This window comes from Gasterosteus aculeatus, chromosome 14 (assembly GCF_964276395.1).
Source record: "Gasterosteus aculeatus chromosome 14, fGasAcu3.hap1.1, whole genome shotgun sequence".
Lineage (NCBI taxonomy): Eukaryota > Metazoa > Chordata > Actinopteri > Perciformes > Gasterosteidae > Gasterosteus > Gasterosteus aculeatus.
Genome location: NC_135702.1, coordinates 11,463,726 through 11,491,159, shown reverse-complemented (window position 1 = coordinate 11,491,159; position 27,434 = coordinate 11,463,726). Strand labels below are relative to the sequence as shown.

The window sequence follows — 27,434 nt, the reverse complement described above, 5'->3', positions numbered from 1 at the left end:
GACTCAGACAGGAAGTGGTTCAAATCATGAACACCATGTGACGTTGACTTCAAGGGCTGAAAAGTGGCTGATTGAATGCAGTGACATTTTGTCAGAAAATCAAACCCATGAGACAAATGACAAATCGCGTTAATGGAGATTAGACCTCATGCGGTACGTCGTCAAAGCCGGAGAAAAGCATCCAACGAAAACAGTGGGCGTTGCATAACATGCGGTCTGCCCCCCGAGCGAGCTCTCAATGATTATTTCTGCTCAGCACTCTTTAAGGCGGCCCCCTTATTTGAATGATTTGTCGGAAAGCATCTAATTGAATCATCAGATGGGCCTCCGAGTTGAACGATGCATGATAAGAGCTTAACCTGACACAACGTGATGAGTGTGGCGGCGCTGTGCGCCAGCTGAAGCACAGCCTTCTAAGGCCGGCCGCGCTGCTCGACGGCAGCTGCCACCGCTCGTCAGATGTTGTGGCCTTTGGGCAAAAAAAGAAGTTTCTGCAATTACTTTAAAACAAGTCTTATGTATGTGTAGCATTTTCCACCAAAACACTGTTTTTTGAAAAAGGCCAAAGCACATTTTTCATTCTAGGCCGCTGCGTTTTCTTTTCTTCTCGCTTATAGAACATCTGATTTATATAGAATGATGTACAGTTCATCTTTTATTAGATTATGTTAAAGCCATAAATAATCTGCAGTGTCTGTCTGTACCTAATATAAATAATATAATTCAACTTTAACCTATTTTGACAGCCGAGCTAAATGATGATAACTTCCCCATGTGACAGGAATGAAACTGGTGTGTGTGTGTGTGTGTGTGTATGTTACAAATATTTGATAAATGATCTGTCCGTGGCAGTGTCCTTTTCCCCAAAACAAGGTCTAGACATTTATCATGAGCACCCATAGATACAAATAGATGGCTTGAGGGATTGATGGTAGGATAGCTGGGTGAGTGTGAGACGGTGTGACGGCAGATTGCTGAGACAGTGGAAACGTTAGTAAGTGGGAGAAAGTGGAAAAGGGGAACAGGAGGGAATCGCAGCCGCTGTTTGGCTTTTCAGTGTCACTCTTTCCTTTTCCATGATAATGACATTATAGACAAAAACAAACCTGCAGAGCAAAAGCAACAACTTATCCGCCACGCACATCAATAAAACATGTACATCAGATAAGAAAAGGGGCCAAAAAGGAGACAAAGAAGGGAAAGAACGAACACAGGCTTATATACATTATATGAATCCACTTATAATCACACACATACAGATCCTTGCTAGTAACAAAGGAGAGGCAAAGATGAAGGGAAAAAAAGAGGGAAAGATAATGATGTGGGGAGAAAAGGCGACAAAGACAAGTGTCTTTCTTATGGACGGGTTAGTGGGACGGCACCATGTCAGACAGAAGGACAAAGGAGGAAAGATGTGCGATGAGTAAATGAACAAAGGGTCAAGCTGTGCTGCCGATAAATACGACACGTACTCGCCTTTCCCTTTCTCTGTGCCGGCCGCTCCAATCATTATGTCCCTCTTTTTCTCTGATTATTTGCGTCTGCATAAACAACGTGACAGCTAACGGGTGGACAATGCAGATAGACACTGCACACGGACGGCACAGAAATAGAATCGCCAACATAACAAAGGCTTTTTTTTTGCCTTTAAAGTCGCGTTATCTTAAAACCATTTCACTAGAATGAAAAAAGAATAATCAACTTTTGCTATTCGTGGGAGTATCTTGAAACAAGGGAGAATGAGGTTGACAGCTGCATGACAAGATTATTATGGATATATTTTCTAAATGCATGATAGAAAGATCATAGGCTTTGGAAACATTAAAATGATCTCCCTCCACCGGCACAATGTTTCCCTCTTTAAGAACTTGCTAATGACTTGATACGATGGAGATTTATTCTGTTATCTTCTCGGTGAGATACTGGATATGTGTTCAATGTCTGTTAACATGACATGGATAATCTGTGAATGTGCGCTGCGTTTTTTTCTTCCGTTTCCACACGCTGACATATGCAGCTCTTTGATGGCATTTGCATGTATATTCATTTTTGAATGAGTCAGACTGAGACCTTGTGATCATGTGTATTCATTTATATACGTACCGGCGCACGTGTTCCTCTCCGTCTGTATGGGTGTTCCGTGCATTGAAACATTGTGGGCTTTCTGTTGAGTTCAGCAGCATCCCCAAAGGGCAATTACAGCCCGGCAGATGCAGCTTCATACAGCGGAGAGAATATTGAGCAATCTCAAACTGTTCTTATCACAGTCGCTGGACCGTTGCCTTAATTGCACTGAGAGTTTGAGTTCACGTCTCAGTGAAGGGACTTTCAGGGCGGCGTGGAAATGAGGCAAGGCCATGGGAAACAGAACAGTTCCCCGGCTGAACATTTACATGCATACTGATGTATTTTCCAATGGAGCTTCTTTCGCACATTTCACTTTTTATTAGGTTTGCTACATTTTTGTAATTTGGCATAACACGGTAATATAAGAGTCTTTTTTCATTTTCTCAGCATTTATATATCTTCATTTAACTTGAAACACTCATAAAACTCTACTTACAATGTCGTTTCTTCTAGTCTCTAGTCTGTCTATTTGAGGCTACCTCTTCATGTGAGCATTTCTCTTCCTTTCTCGACTTACCTCCCGTATCCAACATCCAATCTTCTCGCTACTTTTACAATTACATTAGTGTAAAGCTTCTATTCACAGCACCTCGGTTCATTTTTCTCGGTCCCGTCTTTTGTCGCTCATTTGGGGATTCTCACATCGTAACTTAATTCCAAATGCTATCCATTAATGTCCATCTCACTTAAATACGCCGCGTCTTTCTCATCACGGTCTCTCAGGTTAACGCTCTCCTCCCTCTTTCAAAAATCCACCACCCCATTTTCCTCCTCCTGTCTGAATCTCCATCACTCTAAGTATCTGGGCCCGTCGTGCCTTCATTTCTCAGCAGGATGGATGGTTTCCTCCAAAGATGAATCTGATCACACCACCGCTTTCATTTATAGCTCTGAACACATTTCAGAATGCAACACCTGAAAGCCATTCTCACCCAGCTCTGCTTTCCAACCACATTAGATTCCTCAGTAATACTAACCACTTCAATTAGTATTCAACCTCTGAGGCTATAATGAATGAGGGTGATATGGGGCCAATAAACATTGCGTCTTATTTTGGCAACCTCATTTAACTCCAGCTCATGATTGATGTCGCAGCCTTAAAGCCAAATGTTTTGCACAACAGTCATTCGCATATGCAGTCTGCAGTATGATCAGACGTGATCGGCTCCGATAGCAGTCGCCATTGAAAAGCTACTTCAATCAACAGTTATGTATAAAGGGTTGTCTGCTCATAACATGGACGCATAGGAAAACAGGACATGCAATAGTGGGCTGGTGTTTTCCACAGCTGAATCAAGAATATCTTGAGGGTTTACTTATCGGTGTTGCATTAACAAAATACAAAATATGGTTTGGTATACTGATACTTTACAAGTTACTTTAGTTCATTATACAGAACAAATAACGCAAACAAAAAATGAAAATGCCCTAACATAAAGATGTCGGAGCTACTGCTATAAAAAAATGTAGGAAAGAGTGAGAACAAAGGAAGGAAAGACTGATCGAGTGAGGAAACACTTACTGAAGGATACGTGCCGGAATGGAAAGAGCGAGAAAAACGCACGTAGATCTTTAATACGTATGCGTGATTTTCCATGAGATAGTCTGTGACTCAAGTTCTTGGAACAACACCATTGCAAATCATTGACGGGCACGATAATAACGCTGCAATGTTAGACCTTCGTAGGGAGCTTTGATCCCAGGAATCCTATAGTGGACACATGTGCTTTTACTATACGAAGCCCTGAGGGATCTGAACCTACAAAAACAGACAGATACAGTAACACACACACACCAAAGAAGCTGAGCGATTACGCCCGTGTGACTAGGGATCAAACTCAAACAGACACAGGTTGGATCATTTCACATCTAACGGCTAACTGGGCTCAGGGGCAGTTCTCTGAACAAATAACTTTAGTCTCCTTTTCTTTATCTCAAAATATCCTTTTATGTCTTTAGATGAAAAAAAAGGTTCTGCTAAAAAAAAAAAAAAGTCATCATGCTCCAGGAATATTTGCCATTTCCTCTCGAGAAATATAATTGCAAAGAGGTAAAAATCAATCTGCCAATTGTGGAGGCCAGCCTTTTCTTTTACTCATATTTCCCGCAGAAAAAATAGTAATAGATGTTCCTCAGAGGCCTTCAAATACTATAATGAATCATAATCTAACAGGTGTTTTTCAATGTTGACCTACAGCTGTTGGTAACGGAGCTGTATCTGGACAAACACTCTTGAACGTTTATAACTTCCTTCACTTTCTGCATAGTTGTAGCATGTGTCAGACGTTTTTCACTGAAAGCTTTGCTACTCTGATAATGTCCACGTGTTGCGTTTACTGGAGTTTCACGTGTCGTGACCTCAAAACCGAGTGCCAAACTGTAAGGTTGTGTGAACTCTCTGTTTCTCTGTCTTTGTATCACACGCACGCGCACACGCACACACACACACACACACACACACACACACACACACACACACACACACACACACACACACACACACACAGCAGCGGTACTCACATGCTGCCACTGCTCCTTGATGAGAGGCCGATATCGAAGGAAGTACTTCAGGGGGAAGTTGTCGATGTCGGGCCAGGTGGCCGGGCTCTGCCAGGACACCTCCAGCCTGCGGGCGTTGAATCGGATGGGGGTTGCTGTCACGCGCTCTGGGGGGTCTGGTTTAACTGTGGAGGAGGAGGAGGAGGAGGAAGAGGAGAACAATTAGTCAAAGGGGCACCTTGACCATCTCCTGCACCCATACAGGTTCAGCATGTCTGGCAGCGCTGCTAGTGGATGCAGCCACATCTGATACGGCTGATAAGTTTACAACTGAATGCGTTGTTTGTTTTTTTTGACTCAATGTGAGGTCAATTTGTATTGTGCACTTCTGGAAATTGAGAAGCAAAGGTTTTTATCAAACACTCGGTTCAGTACGTTCAGTTACTGCTTTGGCTCAGAGTTCAATTTACTCATCAGAGTTTTTTGCTGCTCTTAAGCTACACGTCAAAACATACCACCATAATGCAGCAGGGGTATTCCTGCAATAATGTGAATGTCTTTTGGCTTGAGACTTCCAATGTTTGACAGAAATTCCAGTGGATTTGGAAGAAACATGAGGGAAAAGAAACATGAGGTAGAAGAAGGCCAGTGAAGGAAGTGTCTAATGAAAGATGTTATTGAGGATGCAGACTTTTTAAACCTAGACTCATAGTTGGAACTAAAACATTTCAGTCTCTAATGCATTTTTTTCTTTTCTTTTCAACCTTTTAAGATGAAGAAGTAATTTTAAAGAAGGGTTCCCTCTACATGTCTTTCATCTTATGGCTAAGTATTGTTATCATTGTATTCTTGAAGTCATCACATCCTCCAATGGAAGATAAATATTCAGAGAGAGGCTGAGAGACATATGTTCATTTCTCAGTGAACGACAGCACTGAGGACTGTGGGACCGGCCTCTGATAAAAAACTCACGTATACATTTCGTGTTTCTGAATACCTGTCAACTGAGAAAGACACGCAGACGGGGAAATTGAAAGAATTCGACTCAAGGCTTCGACTCATGATGTTGAATGACCCGGTCTTTGTCACTCACTAGGTCAGTCACCAGGGAACACACTTATCTGCCACTTCAGTTACAACCTTTTCTCAGGCAGACACACGATGATATTACAATAGACAAAATGATAATACACATTAAGATAAAGTAAATGAGGATGAAATCCTTTTGGTTAAAAACATGCGGTTGGGCGCATAAACAAACATCTCTCTCAGAATGACCTTCATAGGATGAATGATGAAACATGAAAGACCAATGGAGACAATAAAAGACAGATAAAAACGGGCCGACAGCTTTCTCCCCTGAGAAAGAGATATTAATCTCATTGTGACCTTCTTCAAGTAAATGTGTAAAAAGATGAAATAGGGAGGGAGAGCGAGAGGGAGAAAGAAAAAAACTGAGCGAAAGGGAAAGGAAGTCCGTGGAGACGAGGGATCAGAAACGCATCCTCCTTCTCTACATCCGATTTGTCCAACAGTATGTAAGGGAAGGAAACGTGTGCAAGGACGGAACGAAACAAAGATAAATCTGTTTGGGTGGGCATTCCCGAAGGCTTTTTAAGTCTTCATAAAGTATTCAACTTGAATCAGAGTATGAGCTTTGTGTTGCATGAGTAATGAACACGTCCTCCATTTGAAGCACTTCCGTTAATACCAGTGTGGAATGACAGAGAGGACTAAACTGGAAAAGTGAGACAGGGCTTCACTGACCACACAGATGAAATATATCTGAAACACGGGGACAGATTATCGGCCTCACATACGTTCAGCTTCCCTCTGTCTCAGTTCTAATCCGCAAATTCTCAATCGCCGACAAACAATGAATATCTTTTAGAAAAGAAGGTGTTGTAGTGTGGCAAAGAAAAACGGCTGGGCGTGCGCTGTCCATGCCCGGCCTGGAAACGTCTGTCTCGACTCCCTTGACTCTGTTCATTCCTATTTGTGTCCACGTTACGGTTCCTCTTTCCTCCTTTCAGTCTCGTGCTGCAACAGTCGCTGCAGCGCATTCGTTCTCTCTGCGGGTGACGCAAGTGAACAGGTATTCCGTAACACAAAAGTGTTATCTTTAAAGCAGCTACTTGCGGCACCATTATGTTCACTGTCTGCAAAAAATGGAACAAGGGAGTGGGAGGAACAAGGGATAATCTTTCTTTTTCAAAGGAAAAAGTGTAGCTTAGCGGCTGTCCTGGTGGCTGAGACAGCAGTTAAACAGAACATCTGAACATCTCATTGTTGTGTTTATAAAAGCATTATTTTGCAGAATCTAGTTCTTTTACCTAGTCATTGTATGCATTATAAAAATTAAAAAACTGGATATCTAGAAACCCTGTAGCTGCTCTCTTCCACACACCAGATTTCCTTTCAAATAAATGGGCTTGCAAAAAGTAAGGGGGAGCTATGCATTGATTTAAAGCAGAACAGGAGCGTAATTGAAAACATGAGGACAATAGAGGAAATGGAGTTAAAATGGAGTTAAAATCAGGAAAAAGGAAAATGAAGGGAAAATAAATTTAAAACTAGTTTTGTTGTGGAAGTACGGTGCAGTAGCCCCTCCTTTCAGTCGCACATCAAGGCTCATTGTTTTAAGCAAACTATATTCTACTATACATGGTATATACGTTGTACATTTAAATCGTGTGGCTTTCTTTAGCAGAGTTTTTTATTAAATAATATGCAAAGCAGGGCAGCAGCAGAGCTCGACTTCCTTTCCTTTAATGGACTCATGGAAACAAAATAACACCTGCTCCCATAAACAATGACTAGAAGTGGTGCACCCTTCATTCACATGGCTGCTGGCCGGTTCAAAGCTACGACAGGCAAAGAGAATTAATGGGAATTTCAAAAAGCTCCTCACAGAGTTCTGTGTCAAGTTTTCTCTCTTGCTGAATAAATCATCGATGACATAAGTTCTCATATCTTGACTAAGTATAAGACTAAGACACATGTATGACTAAGAATACAGAGAGAACTACATTAGAAATACACAAATTGAATTTCCATCATTTGGCTTTTAATCATCAAACTGAGTCTCCTCCAATTAGACAAACACTTAAAATAACTTAAATCAGCAGTCTGTGAAGTCTTACTTGAACGTTGACAGCAAGAATAAATATCACCAGTGCATTAAAGTATTTAGACGGCTCTCATTAACCATTTAACAAATCTTCACGTCTATTGATTGTAAGTCAACGTGTGCCGCTTTAAATCAACCATAAATGAAACCAGAATATCAGCAGCCCATTTTCAAGTAACATGATGAAAGTCACGAGACGATTTAATAGTGTTGTGGTTCCACTGCAGCTACATTCTCTCTTTGCATTGTAATTACAATGAATTATTTATGTGGCACTTAATTGTGCTCATGTGGGCCAGTGTCAGAGTTGACAAAAAGTGGAAGTAAAATAAGCTTTAACTTTACACGAATACAAGATCAGTCCTCGTTTCATCATCTTGGCACAGGAAACTTTAAGTTATCATTTGATGAGCCTGAAACATCTGTGAGGCTTCTCTTTGTAACTGTACCCACAGCGTGCACGCACACACACACACACACACACGCACGCACGCACGCACGCACGCACGCACGCACGCACGCACGCACGCACGCACGCACGCACGCACGCACGCGCGCGCACGCACGCACACACACACACACACACACACACACACACACACACACACACACACACACACACACACACACACAAAATCTCTTCTAATTTCATCCCAGCTTTGGTCCGCTGAACAAGGGCGGTTGAGAATCATCTTACTCCCACGCAGAATTCAGAAGTGCACCAGGAAGCATGAAATTGTTTTATTTATTTACGATCTGCCTCGTTGTCCCTGATAATGAATGTGGCTTACAACTTAGAATGGCATGGGAAAGACTTTTAACAATGCAGGAAAAGGAGATGAGGAGAGCGAGAGGGGTGAGAAAAAGCAAACCGTTTGAAATGATCCCATAGACAAAGTGTCTCTAATGGCCAAGTTGCTGTTCTTGTTTTAAAGGTTTGTTTCTTTCAGCTGTCATCATTGTTAACATTCAAAACAGCTAGATTATGTTATATATCAGTTATACTAAAACAAACAGGAAGCAATCCCGTGGCGCATTGCACACAAAGCAAGCAAGCTTTAGCTTTCTCCGACAAGAGTCTTATCAATAAAAGGTGCTGAAATGTAATTAAAATGTTTAGACAAACTACATCTGAAAACACACTGTGAGAGGGTCAACATGGCTGGATGAAAAGATGGACAACTCCCTCACCAGAAAGACAGAGGTAATACATCAAATGAGAAGTAGAGTCATTTTCTCATAGGCTTTTATACAACCCAACTTCTTTTTGCAACAACAGTAGTTATTGGATATAACGCATTGGCCTTGTTTATACACTTTAGTAGTGGACTCACTTTAAAAAACTGAGGTTACTGCTTAGCTTAAAAATATACTTATAATAGTGTGGACGGCTTCTTCACCTTTGAGAAGATGTGGCTGGTGATGGAGGAAAGCAAAGGGGGGGGGGGGGTTGAATGTAGGGCATGTGGGCATAAAAGAGAGAGCAGATGGAAAGAAAGGAGCAGTGGGGTGTTTTGCTATCACCAATAGTCGAGGGATATTTCAGCCAAAGCGCTAATCCGGCTAGCATTAGCATTTTCATGAGTCCTGTGTCCGGTGCTTGGCAGAGCATGTCAATGCCTCATTTGGTTACTTATGTACACACACGCACGCACACTGACACACACACACACACACACACACACACACACACACACACCGTCTCTTTTTCTATACCTCACCCTCCCGGCCGACACACTCCACACAGTCGCTCACCGCCCCATTGGTGTGTGTGTGTGTGTGTGTGTGAGTTTAGGCACCGCGCACACCCGTATCGCGCTCTGAGCAATACAAGAGAGCCGAGGACTGCTGGCAGCACTTCCCTTATCTATTAAAGTACTTCTCATTCCTTCTTTAAAATGGATTTCTCCTCTTCACTGCTTTCCGGCCTGAGTTGCTTGTGAATTCTAAGAGTCCTGCTATTATGTTGTAGCCTTCTGCCGCCTAAATGAACAAACCTTCACAATACAAAGTGCATTTCTTTTCAAACTACTTAGCACATTAATGAAGATATAATTTAAGGGGGGATGAATTCTTACGTTAAATAACACTAAATGTGCTTCTATAGCAGAACGTGGTTGGATTATACTGTCAAATCCCGTCCAAGGCCACAGTTGTTTGCTGCAGAAAAGGTAGCCTGTTCATTACCTAGTCTCTTTGGTAATGACTGGGCTGCACACTAAGTGGATTTATTGCTAATGGATTATGTTGTTGGTTAAAGCAAACAGAAGAAGAAGAAGCTCCTCGCTCTCCTTTCAGCTGGTGGATTTATTTGTTTTCCCATTCAAAATCCCACTGAATATCCAATTTCCTTTTTGGCAAAAAGCATAATTGTGTGCGCAACCGATCTCCAAAGAGAACAAGAAGTCAATGAAATCAGTTATCTGTGGTCAAACTCATGCGTTAATATACTCAAGGGTTGGCATCCTCAAAGAGATGATTCGATACTCTGCATCCTCTTACTTTTAATGCCAAATATTTGTTAATCTTTCTGGGAAAAGGATCCCACATCTGGCCGTGAAGTAAGTTCAAATAAAGATTTTTTTATGCTATAACAGCAACAGTCTGAATGAGTAAGGAAACTAAAACGATCCATTTAAAGCAAAGTAAAAATTAGCAATTCACCATGAATATTTGTCACGTATCCAATTTCATTATAAACATGTAGCCACAACCACAACATGAAATCGATTAATATGGCATCTATCTTACCTATACTGGACTCCTCAAAGGAAATAGTGTTAGAGGCTTTTCCCAAAGCATTGACTGCTGTCACGTTCACTGTGTAGGGGAAGCTGGAGAAGACCTCGGGGAAACGTACACGACAGCGATTCTTGTGGTCCGGATCTTTCTGCACCTCCAGTGAGCGCTGGTTATGTCTGAAGAGGAGAGGAAAGTTAAAAGTGAGGAACAGATTGAGGAGAAAGAAATGTAATGATAAACACAGATGTGAGGATGGTTTACTTAATATTTGTGGAGTCGTTAACATGTTGTTAATATAACTAAATACCAAACCCAATTTATTATCTCCCTCCGTTTTTTGGACCGATGTGGATAATGACTGCTATGACATTTTGTTATTTTAATTTTACAATATAGTTAAATGGTTAAAATGAGTATCCTGCAGTAAGCAGCATTTAGTTTGAGGGGAAAAGTTTTGAAACGATATATAAAATGGTCACCTCAGGCCGGGATGAAAATCATTTCTAGAATTCACCAAATTGCAATTTTATCTATGACTGTGACCCCCCCGGGGGGACTTTGCACCGTCAGCGCCTCACCCCCTCTTTTTCAGGTCAGAGCAAAAGGCACCTCAATATTTCTTTGTATGTCAAAATGATTTCCAAAATTTAAAAAGATAATACATACTTAATCATAACACTTTAAGTCATGTTGCTTGATGCAACATAACATGCCTATCTATCTATATATATATATATATATATATATATATATATATATATATATATATATATATATATATATATATATATATATATATATATAGATATATATATATGTCATGGAGTGACTTCAGAGTGTAATTCCAAATGTTGCATCCAGAAAGAAGGCTGATGCACTTACTGCACATCGACCTCGAAGGTGGTGGGGATGTACGTCGGATGCACTTGGTGCCAGCTGCAGTAGAAGCCTTTCGGGTAGGTGTTGGATCGACAGGTGACTGTGGGCTCCCGAGGGATGACTACAGAGAACAAAACAAAAGATGTAGGGTAAAAAAAGTGAGCTGGCATAATAGAGTACATTATATAATCAGGAACTATACAGAGTGGGAGAAAGAGGCTTTCAGACAAACAGAGACACACTAAAGAGAGATATCAAAGCAACATAGCTCATATTAATCTAATACAAAGCAGTTGTATTTAATTACATATTTCCTCATTAGACTATTCATTCTTGATTAAGTATGTGAAACCACTCCGTTACCCACCTAAAATGAATTTGCGTCTGTGGTTATGTTTATGATGCTTTTAATTGGTTTAGCTGGTATTGCTTGTGTGAGAGTTATATATTATGTGTCTATTATGTAAAAGCGTTAAAACCTGATATCTTGTATTCAGAGACTATCTATTCTTTAGAGACTAAATATCTTATCAGTTTGTCCTTGTTCTGGTAATGACTGCAGCAGTGTAAAAGGTTGTGACTGCAAGCAGCTTTTTTTCTTTTACTTGTCTGCATTTGAATGAAATGTATTATTCAGACAACTTAGCTGATACTTTTCCTTAAGATATCTGAATGTTGGATGTACAAGAAAATGTACTTGTATGGAATTTTTGTTACCCAGGACAAATGTCTGAAATAATGTCTGCAAGAAAGGAGAAGACATCTTGAGGTATTGGGGAATAAAAAAGGCTGTGTGTGGAAAGGAAGGATATTGGGAGTAGTGGAGCAAAAGAAGAATAAAGGAGGTTGACCAGAAGTGATGCAAACTCCGGCCTCCTCCAAGATCAGGGTCGTTTCTTCATGGCTAGTCAACCACACACTCGTCTACTCCTCGCTTCTTCTCCCCACCGCTTCTTACACACTTCAACCCTTGTTATCTCATGCAGTGAGTGTACAGTGTGGCATCACAAAAACATGTTATGTTTTACCTGTAAACTGTTTTCTACCCATTTGCTCAGTGTGTGACATACACAATCAGACGTTGATGTAGTAATTACTCACTATTATAAGCTAGTTAAGTATTTTGTGGGAAAAAGGAAGAAAGCGTTTTTTTCAACGCGGGATAACATTTTGAAGAAAGCCACTCCCTCAGGAGGGAGCGAGTTACAAAAAGCAGATGGGACAATTGACTTCAACACATGTAAGTGCTGCAATGTGTTTTCTTAATGTAGCACCGGAAAAATACCCGAGGCCGAATTTATCCAACACATCTCAAGCCTCTCGTCACTGATGGGTGTACATTTTCATTCAGTTTCAGAGACATTCCTTTTGTCTTTATCTCTGTCAGCATACTGCTGGACGCTAAAACTCCTCCTTTGGACAAATACTCTTGTTCTTGATGAAAAACATGAACACAGGTTTTAGTGGCTAAACGATAAAAACATTTCCACATGTTGAAGCAGATTCCTGTTCATCGTAGCGTCCTTCAAGGAGTATTTGGCCACGCCCACACATAGATGACAGCACACGCCCACAAGCAAAAGGTCGGCTTGATTGGCTTCAATGGGGTCATTTCAGTCACACGAAATAAGATGTGTTCAAGCGGTCACCACGGCAACTAATTGGCCTGTCAATAACGGCAACGAGGAGGTGCCAGAGACGACGTCCAATCACACTATTAATCACAGAGACTAATTGGGGCCATCTCAATCAATTGGCTCCTCATTTGAGAGCTTCAGTCAAAGTCAAACACACACACACACACACACACTTTGTGTGCTGTAGGTTTTCTTATTGGCTTTCTAGAATTAACTATGATCAATCAAAGCAGCTTATCACAAATCCGAGGAAGTTCAATGGTAACGTTGAGGTTTAAGAGAGAAAAGCAACGGAGGGAAGTTCAGGAATTCAGGCGTGAGGAGGATGAGCATTGATGTGTGTTCACGCCAGTTGTTTCTGGAGTGGTTTGTTTGCACTCCGGAGTGCTTACTCCTTTAATTTAGTTCATAATGCCCCGTGTGAGGGGCTTCGATGAAGCCCGTGCTGAGACACCTCAAAGAGTAGTTCACTGGCAGTGCGATGTTGGGCACCAAAGGGGGCACTGAAGTGTGCGCTTTGATAGGAGAGACAAGGTGATGCCATCCATGAATATTACTGTAAACGGCCCCCAATTACACAGAGGTGTATGTGTTCCAGTAGATAGATAAGGATATCTGACTGCCACGGTGTGAAAGTCAAACATTTAAGTTTACAAGCCCTGGAAAGGAAGAAGGAAAATAACAACAGGAAAGTAAAAAGGAGGCGAGAGAACAGGGAGAAAAGAAGATTAAGGCAAATACGTGACAATGACGGAGAGGAGATGAGGCAAGGCTGCATTCTTTAATGAGACGTTACTACACATTAATGTGCACACGGCACTCGGTTGCCTCGATAACATTAAACATCAAAAGATGTCTTTAGATCTAATGAAAAAAACAGGTTAAAACAGAATAGAGAACACAGGACAAGAGATGTGTGGCTGTACACAAAACAGAACAAAGACTGTAAGAGAATTAAGGTACACAAACCAATATTTGTAATTTAAATGTCATTGTGCATGTTCTTTATTGGTGAACAGACAGGACACGGCTCATGAATAAATGTTATTTGAATTAGTGCACTTTCATCATGTGGTTTGAATTGCTAAACACTGGATGTGTTTCATGAGGCTCTCCAGGCTCTCAAAGCCTCATGAAACACACACCTGCAAGTGTGCACATGTGTGCATGCCCAGGTGGTCTGCGGGTTACTTTTAAATGGTAATAGGTCAGAGACACAACTTACTCCAGACTGTGGCTCATGAATACTGAGGCCGAGAGCAACAGAAAGGAGACCTATAGAGATCTATGCGGGCCCTGGTTTGGTACATGGCTTTGAAGAAGACCTTTTTTGAATCTTTTTTTTATTTCAAGCTTCGTGCCGTACGCTACGTGTCCTATGCATCTGATGACAGATGAACCTCTTGCGGATGTGCGGCCCACAACTTACTCCTCGGCGCGCTGCCGAATATTTGCAGTCCAATTAGCAACTTGAGATTTGAGACTGGAGTCGGAGATGAGAGACGAGTAAAACAAAATGTGCTTTTCTCTAAATAAGGGGGATTTTGCTGCTTGTTCTCTCCCTCACGCTCCCTCACATAATCTATACTTTCTCTTCTGATGCCCAGCTATTCTAAACCTGTCACACAACATTTTGGCAAAAGAGAGCGGCGTGCAGAAACACATTGAACACGCACACTCATCATGAGACATCCAGTGGGCCTGGTTGCCAGGCTGCAGAGGCTGTGGCAATTGCAATTTGTTTTTGTTGGTAGCCTCCCTGTTGCTTTGTGTGTGTTTGTCCGTATGCATCAATATGTGTGTGTGTGTGTGTGTGTGTGTGTGTGTGTGCCTGTCTCTCTGTGCCTGTGTGTGTTTGTAGTGAATGCTCTTGCTATGACAGCAAGAATGAATTTCTTTTCTTCTAATTTCTGCATTCATTCACTTTTTTTTTCATACAAAAATCTCCCCCTTATGAGGTTCAAACATTCCGGAGCGACAAAACCAGAACATTACAAACTCTCCCGAGTCCGTGTCCCCATTTGTGATGTCTTTCGCAACGAGGAGTCTTTTTGACAAACCACCATCTTTGCTGAACACAGTTAAGTTTCGCAATACGAGAACCAAGGGACGGCCAATGGCTAACAAATCCATTTATCAATGAATCCGTCTGTCTATTCATCATGCACATCTCATTTGGTTTAAAAATCCCTACATTTATATTATAAATTCTTCAGGGGAGATGTGGATCCTCTTGGATTGTGGCGTAACACGTTTAGGCAGATGGCTCTGCTCGACTCCGCCTGCCATTGCCGGGCTCACTGCCTTTTAAATGATCTTAGTCATGTGTCATGGGACAAAGAGAAGAATGTAAATAAATCTGTAGGACAAAGTTAAAGAGATGCTGTGGTGCCTTTTTGTCCAGACCAGCTGTCGTGGCTAAGTGTAATGTAATTGTGGTATAATATTTTTATGCATTGCTCTGAAGCGAAGCGAAAGCATGAACTCGCTTGTGTGTGTGTGTGTGTGTGTGTGTGTGTTTGTGTGACTGTGTAAGATGAGTTCGCAGACTAATGCGAATATGCAATATTATGTATAACGAATTGAAAGTGCACACATTTGTCTGTATGTGGATTACATGCATAATTCAAAGTATATGCATGTCTGAGTGCCAATTATAATACATTTATTTGAAGAGTTTCTTTAATCCATTACCATAAACCTTTGTTTCCTTAGCAGACGCTTCACTTTGAGTGTACATCACTTTATATCCATCTGCCTAAATCCCAGAGGGCATTTTGGAAATCTATAAAATTCTTTGGATACCTAGATTTTTCTGGGAGGCCTGATAAAGTATTTGTGAGATGGTGGGACCTGTGTTGCATTGCTCTTTAATTATACAGAACTTGCAGCCTTTTTTTTGCTACTTTTTCCTATTTTTCTTCTGCAGAACCATCCGATTCATCTCAACTGGTCCAGAGCTGCTCTTCTAAATAAGGGAGTGAAAACGGCAGCAAGTACACACGCAAGCACGCACACGTACACGCAGTACAGAAACAATGATGCCCCGGCATCCCAGGAATGTCTCTGGGGCAATTGGAAACAGCCGTGTGGGAGAGATGATTGAATGAAAGGAGGATGAGTGCCTCATGAGCGCATCAGGAGATGATAAGTCAGATAGAGAGAAAGATAAAGAAAAACAGAGGTTAGTTACATAAAAATACATAAGAAAAGATACATAAGAAAACTTAAAAAACACCATAACCAATGGAAATGATGGCAAGAATTAAGATCTGAAATGTAAGGATCCACAAGTGACCCTTATGAAGGCAGCAGAAAGGTTTGAGGGAAAGGGATTGTTGAAAGGTTTGACCTCCACAGCTCTGGAGGTCAGACACAGGAAGACGACCATTATACCTGGACACTTAGATCGCCCGGCCCCTCTCCACACACACCCACCTCCCCCCGGGGCCCGTTTCTCACTCTCCACTCTCCCTCGTACACAGATGCTCACTTAGCCACCTGACATTACAAATCTTTCTCCAGCTCATGTTTCACAGGAAATAGGAAATAAAACAAGATTCCCGAGCGGCTTCGCACCTCAAGACACGATCTCACCTCAAGCACTCGTCCCAACTGCTTCCTTCCTCACGCAAAACATCTGAAGGAAAAGATGACCAAGTGGGTTTCATGAGCGCCTCATCGATCCTCTCATTACTTGGAATTTGCGTGTGCATAAATCAGATTTTTTTTCTGTGACAACTATGGAATTTTTCATTTCCAAAGGTCTGTTTGTGATAAATCATTGCATACTGTTGCATTGTTTCATATTGCGTTAGCTGCAGTCCAAACTTGCATTGTGGGAATATGAATTTAATTGCCGTTTGAGAGACAGCTATTATCTCTTAGGAGAGCAAATTTTTTCGCTGCCCAGTGCTCCCTTCCCACTTGTCTCTCTTTCCTTTCCCCCTTCTCAATCTCTGCCATTTTCAATTAATTCCATTCCTTTTCTGCTCTGTCTCTTTATCTATCCTGTTCAATATTCATGGAAATGACTGCTTCACATTATAATGCCCCTGGAGAGGGAAACGTGATCCAATAAGGAAAGACATAAAAACACATCAGCCACAACTGAAGAAAATGAAGTTTTCTGTATTGTCTCGTTTTATATGGGTGGTTGCATTTAATTTGGTGATGCTCTGTGTGCTGGACTCTCCCCGTACCTCCGCACAGACTAGTAGCATTGAATCCAGAAGCTCACGAGAGGCGGGCCGGGCATTCCTTACTTCATCCTTAGCATATCTCAGTGTTATTTGTCTCGACGGCGCGGTAAAGAAAGTTGAGGAACAGCACGGTGTCACTCATGACTGATTCATTCTTCCCTCAAAGTAATCTTCTTTGTGAAACAGCGAATTGAATATTTAATGCCGGGGCCTCACCTGCCCGAACCTTTCTCCTCACATTGCCTCAATATCTTTTTAGTCCACGAGCTCAGGCAGGAGGCAACCCAAGGACAAACAAAAGCAAACTAAATCCTCCTGAGAAGTTTCAGATTTCTGTTATTCTGATAAATAACTGATGGTCACCACAGGGATGAAATGGTTCTGAACTCCCTCAGAGCCGGACCCGGTTACAGCTAAAGTGCCTTTGTCAGAGGCTCCGCAGCAGGTGTGAGTAATGTGAATAATACAGGGTGACACTCAAAACCTGGGGCATCAATAGTAATTGTTATTAAGAGAATGTGAAGAGGTCACAGTGAAAACACCTCACATCTATTGACACGAGAGAACTAACCACCTTCTCTCCTGTCATACTACTTGTTTTTTGAGAGGAGATAGTGAATCACTGTACCGACTGCCGAGCTGCACTGAGGGCCCATCAATAATACAACCCGTGTCTGTGAGCGGTTGTCAGGGAACCGCCACAGCGGTTTCCATAGTTTGTTCATTGGATTCCACCGTAAGCGGTAGACGTGAGAAAACAACCCTGGTGGCGCTCGACCAGGAGCGGAGCGTGCAGCAGCTCCACAAGATGGAACGTGATGTAGGCCGCTGGGTTCAAATCTGCCACATCTGTCAGAGCGTACAGCTACCACACAACGGCGGTGAAAACCGATGAGATGGCCAACGTGAAGCGTCAATTCGACGCCACACGTGTAAGATAAGTGTTATTTTGACCCCCTCAGGTTTCAGCAGTTGGCAGCTGGTGGTTTAGAATTGTTGCCCTTTTGTAGGAAGTTTTTTCTTTTAATCTATTATAACTTATGATCGTAATCCTTCCACTTATTTCTTTGGACCATGTTGTCAGGCGTTACAAATCTCACCTTTAACAGCGGTGACCCAAAACTACTTTTGCCACCTCAATAACCACTTGAGTGATTTCAAGTGAGAGGAAAATACGGCAACAAAACACTGATGTTGGACAAGACAATTGGTAAAAGCGGCAGGTGAAGGACTAAGGAACGCTTTTGAGGGAGATAATACTGGCGGACTATTAAAACTACATATTGCCATTTTATCACAGAAAATCCCATCAGTACCAGGATTTAACCAAGATCGAAATGTGAGTGTGTTAAAGCTGTCGAGTTGAGACTTGTGTCTCACAAAGAGGTAAATCTCGGCGATAACAGCATAAGGCTCCGTCCCCTCTCAGGTGCGGTGTCTGGGGGAGGGGTGGGGGGGGTGATGAGTGACAAGCTGGCATTGACCAATCAGAGGTGTCAGCTTGCCACGTGCACAACCAGCTACCTGCCATCACTCACACACGCACAGAGAGATGAGAGAGGCGGGTACCACCCGAATCCCCCGACGCCTAAAACGAAACAGCCGACTGCTTTAAATTCAGTTGTCTGATTGAAAGCTAGAAGGAAAGACAAATAGAGGCGACGACAAAGACAGAAGGAGAGAAATACGAAGCGGCCTGTGGAGCTTCAGGCCATCATTGTGAATTCGGCCGGCTGCTTTCGTGCGGAATCACTCTGCGCCGTCTTTTTACATACAGCGCGCTCTCTTCATGGAGTTATGAGAAGCGTCGTTCTGCAGAGTCTGAAACCGTCGGATACACATATCCACCGATAGAAAGAGGGCAAACAACAAATATACTGTGACTGCCTGACATACACTACACAACAAACACAAGTAACAGGGAGTCGGTCTCTTCTGCAGTTCTGTACACCTTGGGGCTATTACACTGGTTATTTTGGAACCTCTGTAATGTTATTTTAATGGAATGTTTGCATGAGACTTAAAGCTACATCAGGTCCTCCACACACCAGCTGTGCCCTCGCCAAACTATCCCAGGCCCCCAGCCAGTCGTGCTGGAAGATCTCAGCAGAGTTGAACAGCCTGCAACATGTAAATTAGCTCAGCGGTACTCACAGGAAACGGCACTAATACTGAAACTGTGGTTGTTGCAGTACTCTGTTGGGGAAATGACTCCATGCTTTGAGATTTTAAGATTGAGGACAAGGTAATTTTAGATTTGGCATCAGGGTTCAACTGGACATTGGACCTGGATCCACATTTTAGCTGGTTCAAATAGTATTGTGACTTCTAAAACCAGGATGAGGAAGGACTTTCAACCTGGAGTCCGTTGCAGGCGTTTGCCTCCTAAAGGGTTTTGTAGCGACATCCGTGACGCGTTCATTCATCAAGTGTTTTCGCTGCTTATTTAATTCAAACGTTTATTTTTTTCTCTAGTGGCAGCATGGTTTTAAATATTACTTGACTTTCAGAGGTTATGGTAATTTCATAAACTTTTTTGTGAGATCACGCTGCCTCCTTCCTCTACAGACTAAATGGCTATATAACAACTGACAGCTGACTTCCTTAATACTCTCTATTGTGATTATTACAGCCACAAGAGAGCTGCGCCTCTTGAGGATAAAGGTGTTGTTTTTGTTTCTCTCGGAGGACCGTCACCATGGCGATACAATTATATTGTGTCACTAACAAACTAAGAGAGGGAGTAATTATACACAGCGTTGCATATGCTACACGAAGCAAAATAAGTAAAACAAAAGGCAAGAAAAAAAGTAATACATTTACGTCAAGTCTGAAAAAATATAACTGCGTTCACACAGATGCGGAAATTGAACGTTAACAGATGATGAATTCCCTCCAGCTCAGAGTGGAACAACCAATGCTGACTTTGCATATGTGATTTACTGCTTGTCAACAGAGTAAGCTTCACTGCAAGGAAATGAAACAGTGAAGAACAAAAGATTCATCTAATGTGTTGTCATTCCAAAGCAGATATGGCAATCTTAAAATTCGATTCCCTCGTCCTTGAAAGAAAACGTCCCTTACTTTTTACTCCTGAAGGCAATAACGGCCGAGGAGCAGAACTCAATTGAAGAAATAAAGCAAGAGGAGCTCGGCCTACGTGGTTAAATGGAGGCGCAAACACTGATCGTATTCCCTCAGCTGCATTTTGGCGCAGGCACAAGCATCACAGGATGAACTTATCACACCCATCCGCTTTCATCAGAGTCCTGTTCAGATTCAAAAGCAAAGAGAGGCAAATAAACAAAACGGATCCCCTGCTTAGTTTTTTCCCCCCATTTTTATTCCTCTCGGACTAAGCCGACTACGTCTTGAAGTTAATTTAGTGATAAAAAAAAAAATTGGGGGGAGATCTGAATAAACAGTTTTTTAAATTCCCTTAACACACTTGTTTTATCTTCATAGTACATTTCACTCAAGGCCCCATGTGACATGTTTGCAGTTCAATAAAGGAGCAACTATTAGGAAAAAAAGAAGAAGAAAAAAAAACATAATTCATGTTGTGTAGTTCTTTTCAGCTCTTTTGTGGCCCCTCAAATCGATCACAAAGAACCACTGCAGTAGGTAGAAGTTTGTTGTAGCTGCTCTTCCTGTCGGCCTGCCTTTTTTCACGATAAAAATAGATTAACACTTTTGCTCATTTACAGTGTTGGATGGCAGCTCCTAGTTTCAAGTAAAAAGACTTCCAAAATACACAATTAGTTTTAAAACTTTTATATGTGGATTTCTTCCAAATTTATCAAAAGCATTGCATTTCTGTTTTGATAGATAATGCATCAATTTTATAGTAAGTTAAAAAATAATGTATGGAATCAGCTAGAAAGGATTATTCCAGTAATATAAAGAACTTAATTCTAGCCGATTCATTTCTCGTCTTTCGCTGAGCCAAATCTACTCTATGTGGGAAAAAAAACACGAAGAGGGGAGTAGTCAGACGGTGGGGGGTGGAGGGGAGGGGGGTAGTGAGGGTTGAGGGGGGGTCAGAGATTAAAAGCAAGGAACAGAGCTAAAAAGAGAAAGTGAGTGGGCAAAAGAGGAAAAAAAGAGGATAAATGGCATTCATTGTTCCTTCCTCTTGCTGTCAGTTCTCAGTAATGCTAATCATTAGGCTAATCTGACAGGATGGCATGCACACACACACACACACACACACACACACACACACCATGTCCCCAAGCCCTCCCCCGTGTTGCATTCCTGTGCCTGGTGTCAATGAGAGGGAACCGCCACATTACATGGGTGTTTGTTCTCTTTGTATGCTCTCCTGCAATGCTATTAGGCATGCAGACTGTGTGTGTGTGTGCGTGCGTGTGTCTCAGAGTGTGTGTGCAGTAGTATTTATTTTGTAAATGGGAGACTAAAACTGATTACAATTTAGTACAAATTTATGATGAAATAAAATGACTGTTTTGAAACACATAGTGTGTGGAATAGTGTGTGCCTGATCTGAACCGGCTTACTGACGTTGTGTACTCATGTTGTCATGTAGGGGCAGCAGCTGCATTTACTCCGTCATGAGAAGTTGATTAAAAGCAGACTGAAATAAAAAACATGTTGCTTCACTCGTGGCTTGGTTTTAATGAAAGACTCATGGATTTATAGCTTACATTTAAGAGATCAGTCATACTTGTTATACTGATTCTGTGTGGCAAGCTTTTTGTCTACTTGGTTTGTATATATAATTGAATTGACTTGTTTTAAAGTAAAAATCTATTGGATTACGATCCGTGCTTCTTTCTGCTCGGGCCTTATGTAATAATATACATTTTGGGTCAATGCAATGTCTGCTTTATGATTGTATTAACAGAAAACCATACGCATTTACATGCAGCAACAGCTGTAACAGTCTAGCATTGTTAAATGTCAGCTTCCTCCCTCAAAAGCTGAACGAAAAAGTTCTTAAAAGTCCCTGCAGAACTCAATGATTCTCACTTTCGCTGAAAGTTCGGGAGGCCACAGAATCTTAGGCTTAAGTGGGATGCAGCACCGTTAAATAAGTGTGTGCGTGTGTGTGTGAGTCCGGAGGGAAAAGACGAATCTTGCTTTAGAATAGGTAACAGTGGAATGTAATTGAGCTGAAAATTGAAAAGCGGAGCCGTGGCAAAGCCAAGCTGCTGTGCGCGTGCTCATGAGTGTGTGTTGCGCAAGTGCGCTTTGGAGTGTGTGTCTACGTCCGTTAGTGTGCGTACGATTCTTGTGTGTGTGCGCGTATGTGTACCCGTGTTTATTTTGTATTTTAAAAACCAGAGTGGGGTGCCAGTGTAATCCTCACACAGTCGGACCCCCAAGGATAACAGAATTCACTGCTGTGTGGGCGATGCACACCACAGCGGACACACACACACACACACACACACATATAGGCACACACACACACACACATGTAAGCGCACATTCCTGCCGACTACCTGAGAGTGTGAAGAAGAGTGGGGATGAGAGCATGCTGAGTCTCGCTCCCCGTCTCCCAAGAAACACTCGCTTGGAAAATTGGAAGGAGCTTTGCAGTCTCTGGGCATCACACACACGAGGCTTCCTTTTAATAAGTAGGTGATATACACTGTTACTTTTTAGCGTATGTTTATTTCTTACCACTTGTCCAACTCTTAACTCTCCTTGAATAAATATGTGTTACAACCGAGCAAACTACAACCCGGGATTAACACAAGGCGGATGTAAACAGGGACACAGTGAGAGAGGAGGAGGCCATTTCCTGCTGACGGTATCAGCCGTGTCCCGACAACCAGAAGAAAAGTGTACGGGAGAGTGTTGTGTAACAGGTTAACTGAATATATGAGCTCCTTTAAGATGCGGGTCCTTGGAACTCTTCCTTGGGGGTACGAAGTAGGCGTGATGGTTGGAGCTCGCTATCTGCACATGTGTCTCTGACAACAGGGAGTATCTGCAGGAAATGTTCTTGCGATTCCCCACCTCTCAAGCTAAAGACAAATTGAAGCATTGGACTCTACATGTGCAACTGCATGGCCGGATTCTCACCTTGAAAATTTACAAAATGGCACGTGACTTATGGAGTAAGTTTGTGAAATTTGACGTAGACGGTAGAATAAAAAGTTGAGTTAAATGTCAACACTGCTAAGCCAAAAAATACCTTCTCAAATGTGACGAACGGCAGCACACTTCACTGCAGCATGTCCAAACGTACAGGATTGACTGTCCGCCATCGAACGCCCCTTAAGACCAAAGTCACAAGTTGGTATCCCTGCAGCTTTCGCTCTGCCAGGAACACGACCCTCACTTCTTCTGCATTCTCCTTTTGATCAACATGAAACAGATTGCATGAGTTTGTTTGACAATGATGGCAGGTGGGCAGCTTCCTGACTCCTTCAACTCTCAACGTTTCATCAGCCATTGGCTGTTCCCTCCACTTTGCAAGTGTCTCCATGTGTGCTAGTTCATACCTGTGTGTGTGAGTGTTTGTGGTCTACAGAGAGGGGTATTTGACTGCCTGATAGGCGAGACACACAGACAGTGACAGCTTCATCCACCAGCATGTCCATCAGACGGACAGGCATCTGTCTCTCTCTGTCTCTCATCTACTTCCTCCCTATGTCTGCAATCGTCCTCTCTGCTCCCCATTTCTGTTCTTTTCGCCCTCCTCCCTGTTCTCTCATTTGTCATTTTCCGTAATGACTTTTATCTTCCTCTTTGGCTAGTTTCTCCCCCACTTCTCACCTCGTCCATTTTTCACCTCGTGCTCGGTTCCCCGTATTATTTGTGACCCTGAAATAAGTTGAAGTGAAGGTCGAGGAAAACACAAGTCAGGGCGCAGACACATTTTTGTGTCACTCACAATGACATCGCTGGCATACTGGTTTCAGCGGCTTGACAACCATGGGAACTATATTCCATATCTATTCATCCACAGGAGCAGCCGAACACATGACAACATCGGTATGTAAGAACACGCGTACCAGCGCGGCGTAGGAAGAAAGACCGCTGTCACTCAGTTCCCCAGAGGATCAGCATAGTTCCCAAACCACTAACAGGGAAGTGCTGCCTGGCAACAGGAGCCACTAAAGGAAGCAAAAAGGGAAACTGGCCCCTGATTTCTGGTCAAAATGATCCATCTTTCAATGGATTTTTCCTATTGACAGACAAGTTATGTGGGAACATGATGCACTCATACCAGTCGCATCATTGTCAAGAATAAAAGATAATGCCTTTGAGGAGAGCTGACACATCTGGTCTCATTATAACTTAACAGACGTGAGCTAACCAATGAATCACAAATACTTTGTACGTCATCAACTCCAACCTGCAGAATTTGTGTCAGTGCCAAATTCCACCACATTGGTTTTGTGTTGGTGAAGCTATTTAGAAATAATATAAGGAGGCAAGGCAAGACTCACTTTTATCTGAGAGCCAAGTTGTTTAAAAAAACTATCTTATGTAATTTAGTTCGGCTGAATTTATTCCTGTCCATTGCACATCTGTATTAACCATTTCATCATCAATTGTTTTGAATCAGCCACTTTGTGAGAAGCACTTTGCGTCGTGTTATTTCTAAGTGCTTTGCAAGTAGTTATTGTTATTATAACATATGAATCCACAGACATGTGTCACGGTAATGCAGTCATTCTAGACAACAACGTTTGACATCTGTTGTTCAGTAATCATTGAAGTGCAGCTTCTGCAATCTTATTAGAAACAAACAAGAAAATAGAGACATGAAGCTGCACACGTTAATGCACCTGAATTAGATTTTATTCAATAACATTTAGATTAGCTAAAAATGGAAGAAACCTGTATTTGTGTGTGTATTTTGTCAGTTTGTAAACAGCCAGTCTCAGTCTGCTCATCATGCACCACTGACCGTTTCATGGTAACATAGAAGAAACACAAATCTGTTGTATATCTTAAAAATGTTCTGGTTAACCTCCGAAGGCTGCTTTATTATTAGAATATTATGATATTCATTTGAATCCATAACAGACGTATTAAGCTACAGCTGGAATTGTTGCCATGGAGTTAGTGAGTTAACAAGCCGTGGGTTTATTTCTCTCCATGTAGGTTCCCCAAAACCGAAAGAGAAAACATCTGGTCTAATGCAACTGTTTTATTTATTTGGGATATTTTATCTCCGTTTTTTCCTCTCTGACTTTTTCTCACCAATTCTGAGCATCTTTACCCCGATCTCCGGCTCACTCTCTCTCAGGCAGCCTCACATTCCAGGCAAGCTTGGCTTCTTTGTCCTGAATGACATCACAGACACAAGGCTGTGACAGGCAAGACAGGAGGAATGCGGGGCAAGAGAGGGATATAAACCATGAAAGAGAGAGAGAGAGTCTGTGAGGGAATCAGAAAATGTGAAAGAAAAAGGGAAAAAACAGAGAGAGCGGGAGAAAGAATTCCATTGATTCAGCGGGGCATGAATGGACTTCACAGAGAAGAACACACACACACACACACACACACACACACGCACCTCCCACCACTACGGCCCTGCTACACTTTCACTCCCTCCCTCTTCTCTCTCATCCCGGAGTCCCTCCCCTCCTTGTCTGTTTGTAGTCCTTTCATTAATCTCCTTTAGATGAATTGGACGACGGCGTCTCCTCCACAAACCCAGCCGGAGAAGCTTTTCACACGTGCGGCGGTTAGCACGAGTCCCGCTGCGTCCTTAAAGGTCTGACAAATTCACCTCCGTCAAAGCGTGCACGTGCTGGAGAACGAGGAAAACTCAACTCGTAGTTGTCAAATATTAATGACCAACAAACTGAATCAGCGACTAGCAGTCGGAATGAAGCGCATAAAAGCGCCATGGCCGCGCCACACCGATCAGAGTCAGAAATCTACGCGGCGTGGAAATATTTCACAGTCAGCGCTCGATCCGCGCCACCACATGTGAGATTGCAACATGCCGCCTGCGTTCGGATGCCTCGGCCCGTCTCCAGCCGCCCGCAAGCGGCAGCTCCGTGTGAAGCTCAGAGAAGTGTGGAGTGAGAGCGTGTTTGACATCAGGCTTACATGTTACCCGTTTTGCAGGAATTAAATCAAAAAGGTTTCTGTCAAACAGTTGCTGTTTTGACCGCCAAGTGCTCAGAGGTGCCTGTTGCTGTTTCACTCACACAAGTGCTGCACGGTATTTATAGTTTCTGGAAAGTGATGCGGAGCAGCTGAGGCTTTTTAAGAGATGCTGAGTGAACACATAAGAATGAATCACAGCAACCTAGAAAAATACTCCATACACAGAAAGCGAAAGTTTCCAAAGGTTAAATCCACTTATTTATACAGCGCCTGGGGCAAAAACAACTTAGTTAGAAAGCACTTTGTGTATTAAATGGGAAGAGAACATAAAAGGATGCCATACGATCAAACGTACAAATATAAAACAAATGCGCCACACCAGTCACACCAGAAGCCAATAAAATGAAATGATATAAGCAAATCTTGAAACGGTAATTGCTTATTTAATGCAGTCCCGCTCCCTCCTAACTTCCCCATCATGAGGAATCATTTGGAAACAGCTGCCGTAGTCACGGAGGATAGCTGCATGACATGGTGGCCTTTCACGGCGAGGGAGAGAAACGTGCGATGGACGCAGGATGTGGCGACTTGAAACCACAAAATCACACAAGACAGATCGCTTTCCGTGGGATAGCACGGCCGCGTCGAGAGAAGAGAAACGGAGCAGGAGAATAACCGTGAGGACAGACAGTCGGAGGAATAAACAATGAAACTGGAGACTTGAGGGGCGTCAGAAAGTCGTGAGTTAAACAAAGTGAACGACAGAAAGAAAGGCGGTGCGCACTAATCATCAGGCGATCCCCGTGGTGACAAATTACTTTGCCGTCGGATCAATAAGTCATTATCAAGACAAAAAAAACACACGTTGCAAACACAGGGACGTACACAAACACGCGCAGAATGATCTACACACAGACAGTTGGGGGAGATATCGAGTGCTTTGGATGAACTTTTCCAAACCTCTTTGCTGATGCAGTGCAATCATTTCGCCCCATTAAAAAGAGCACAGCAGCTTTGGCCAAACTAATTATGAAGAATTCTGTCAAATGCGAGCGAAAGGGGGAGAGGTAAATAAGGCTGTGTGTGCCTTTGTGTGTCTGTGTGTGTGGAACCACAGACGGGGTTGACATACACAAAACCTGTAGTGAGCACGGCATCTGCGGATGAAATTAA

At 42.5% G+C, this 27,434-nt stretch overlaps 1 protein-coding gene across 2 annotated transcripts in view; it reads right to left on the bottom strand.

Annotated features, from left to right (window-relative positions):
• The window catches only part of cntfr (ciliary neurotrophic factor receptor), a 177,323-nt gene that overhangs the window by 12,778 nt on the left and 137,111 nt on the right, over nt 1-27,434 (bottom strand). For both annotated transcript variants that reach the window (XM_078088470.1, XM_040197036.2), the window contains 3 exons: nt 11,381-11,498; nt 10,508-10,674; nt 4,648-4,811 (listed from right to left, as the gene is read on the bottom strand). In XM_078088470.1, the coding sequence (XP_077944596.1) occupies nt 4,648-4,811; nt 10,508-10,674; nt 11,381-11,498 (449 nt within the window). The remainder of the gene's footprint in view (nt 1-4,647; nt 4,812-10,507; nt 10,675-11,380; nt 11,499-27,434) is intronic.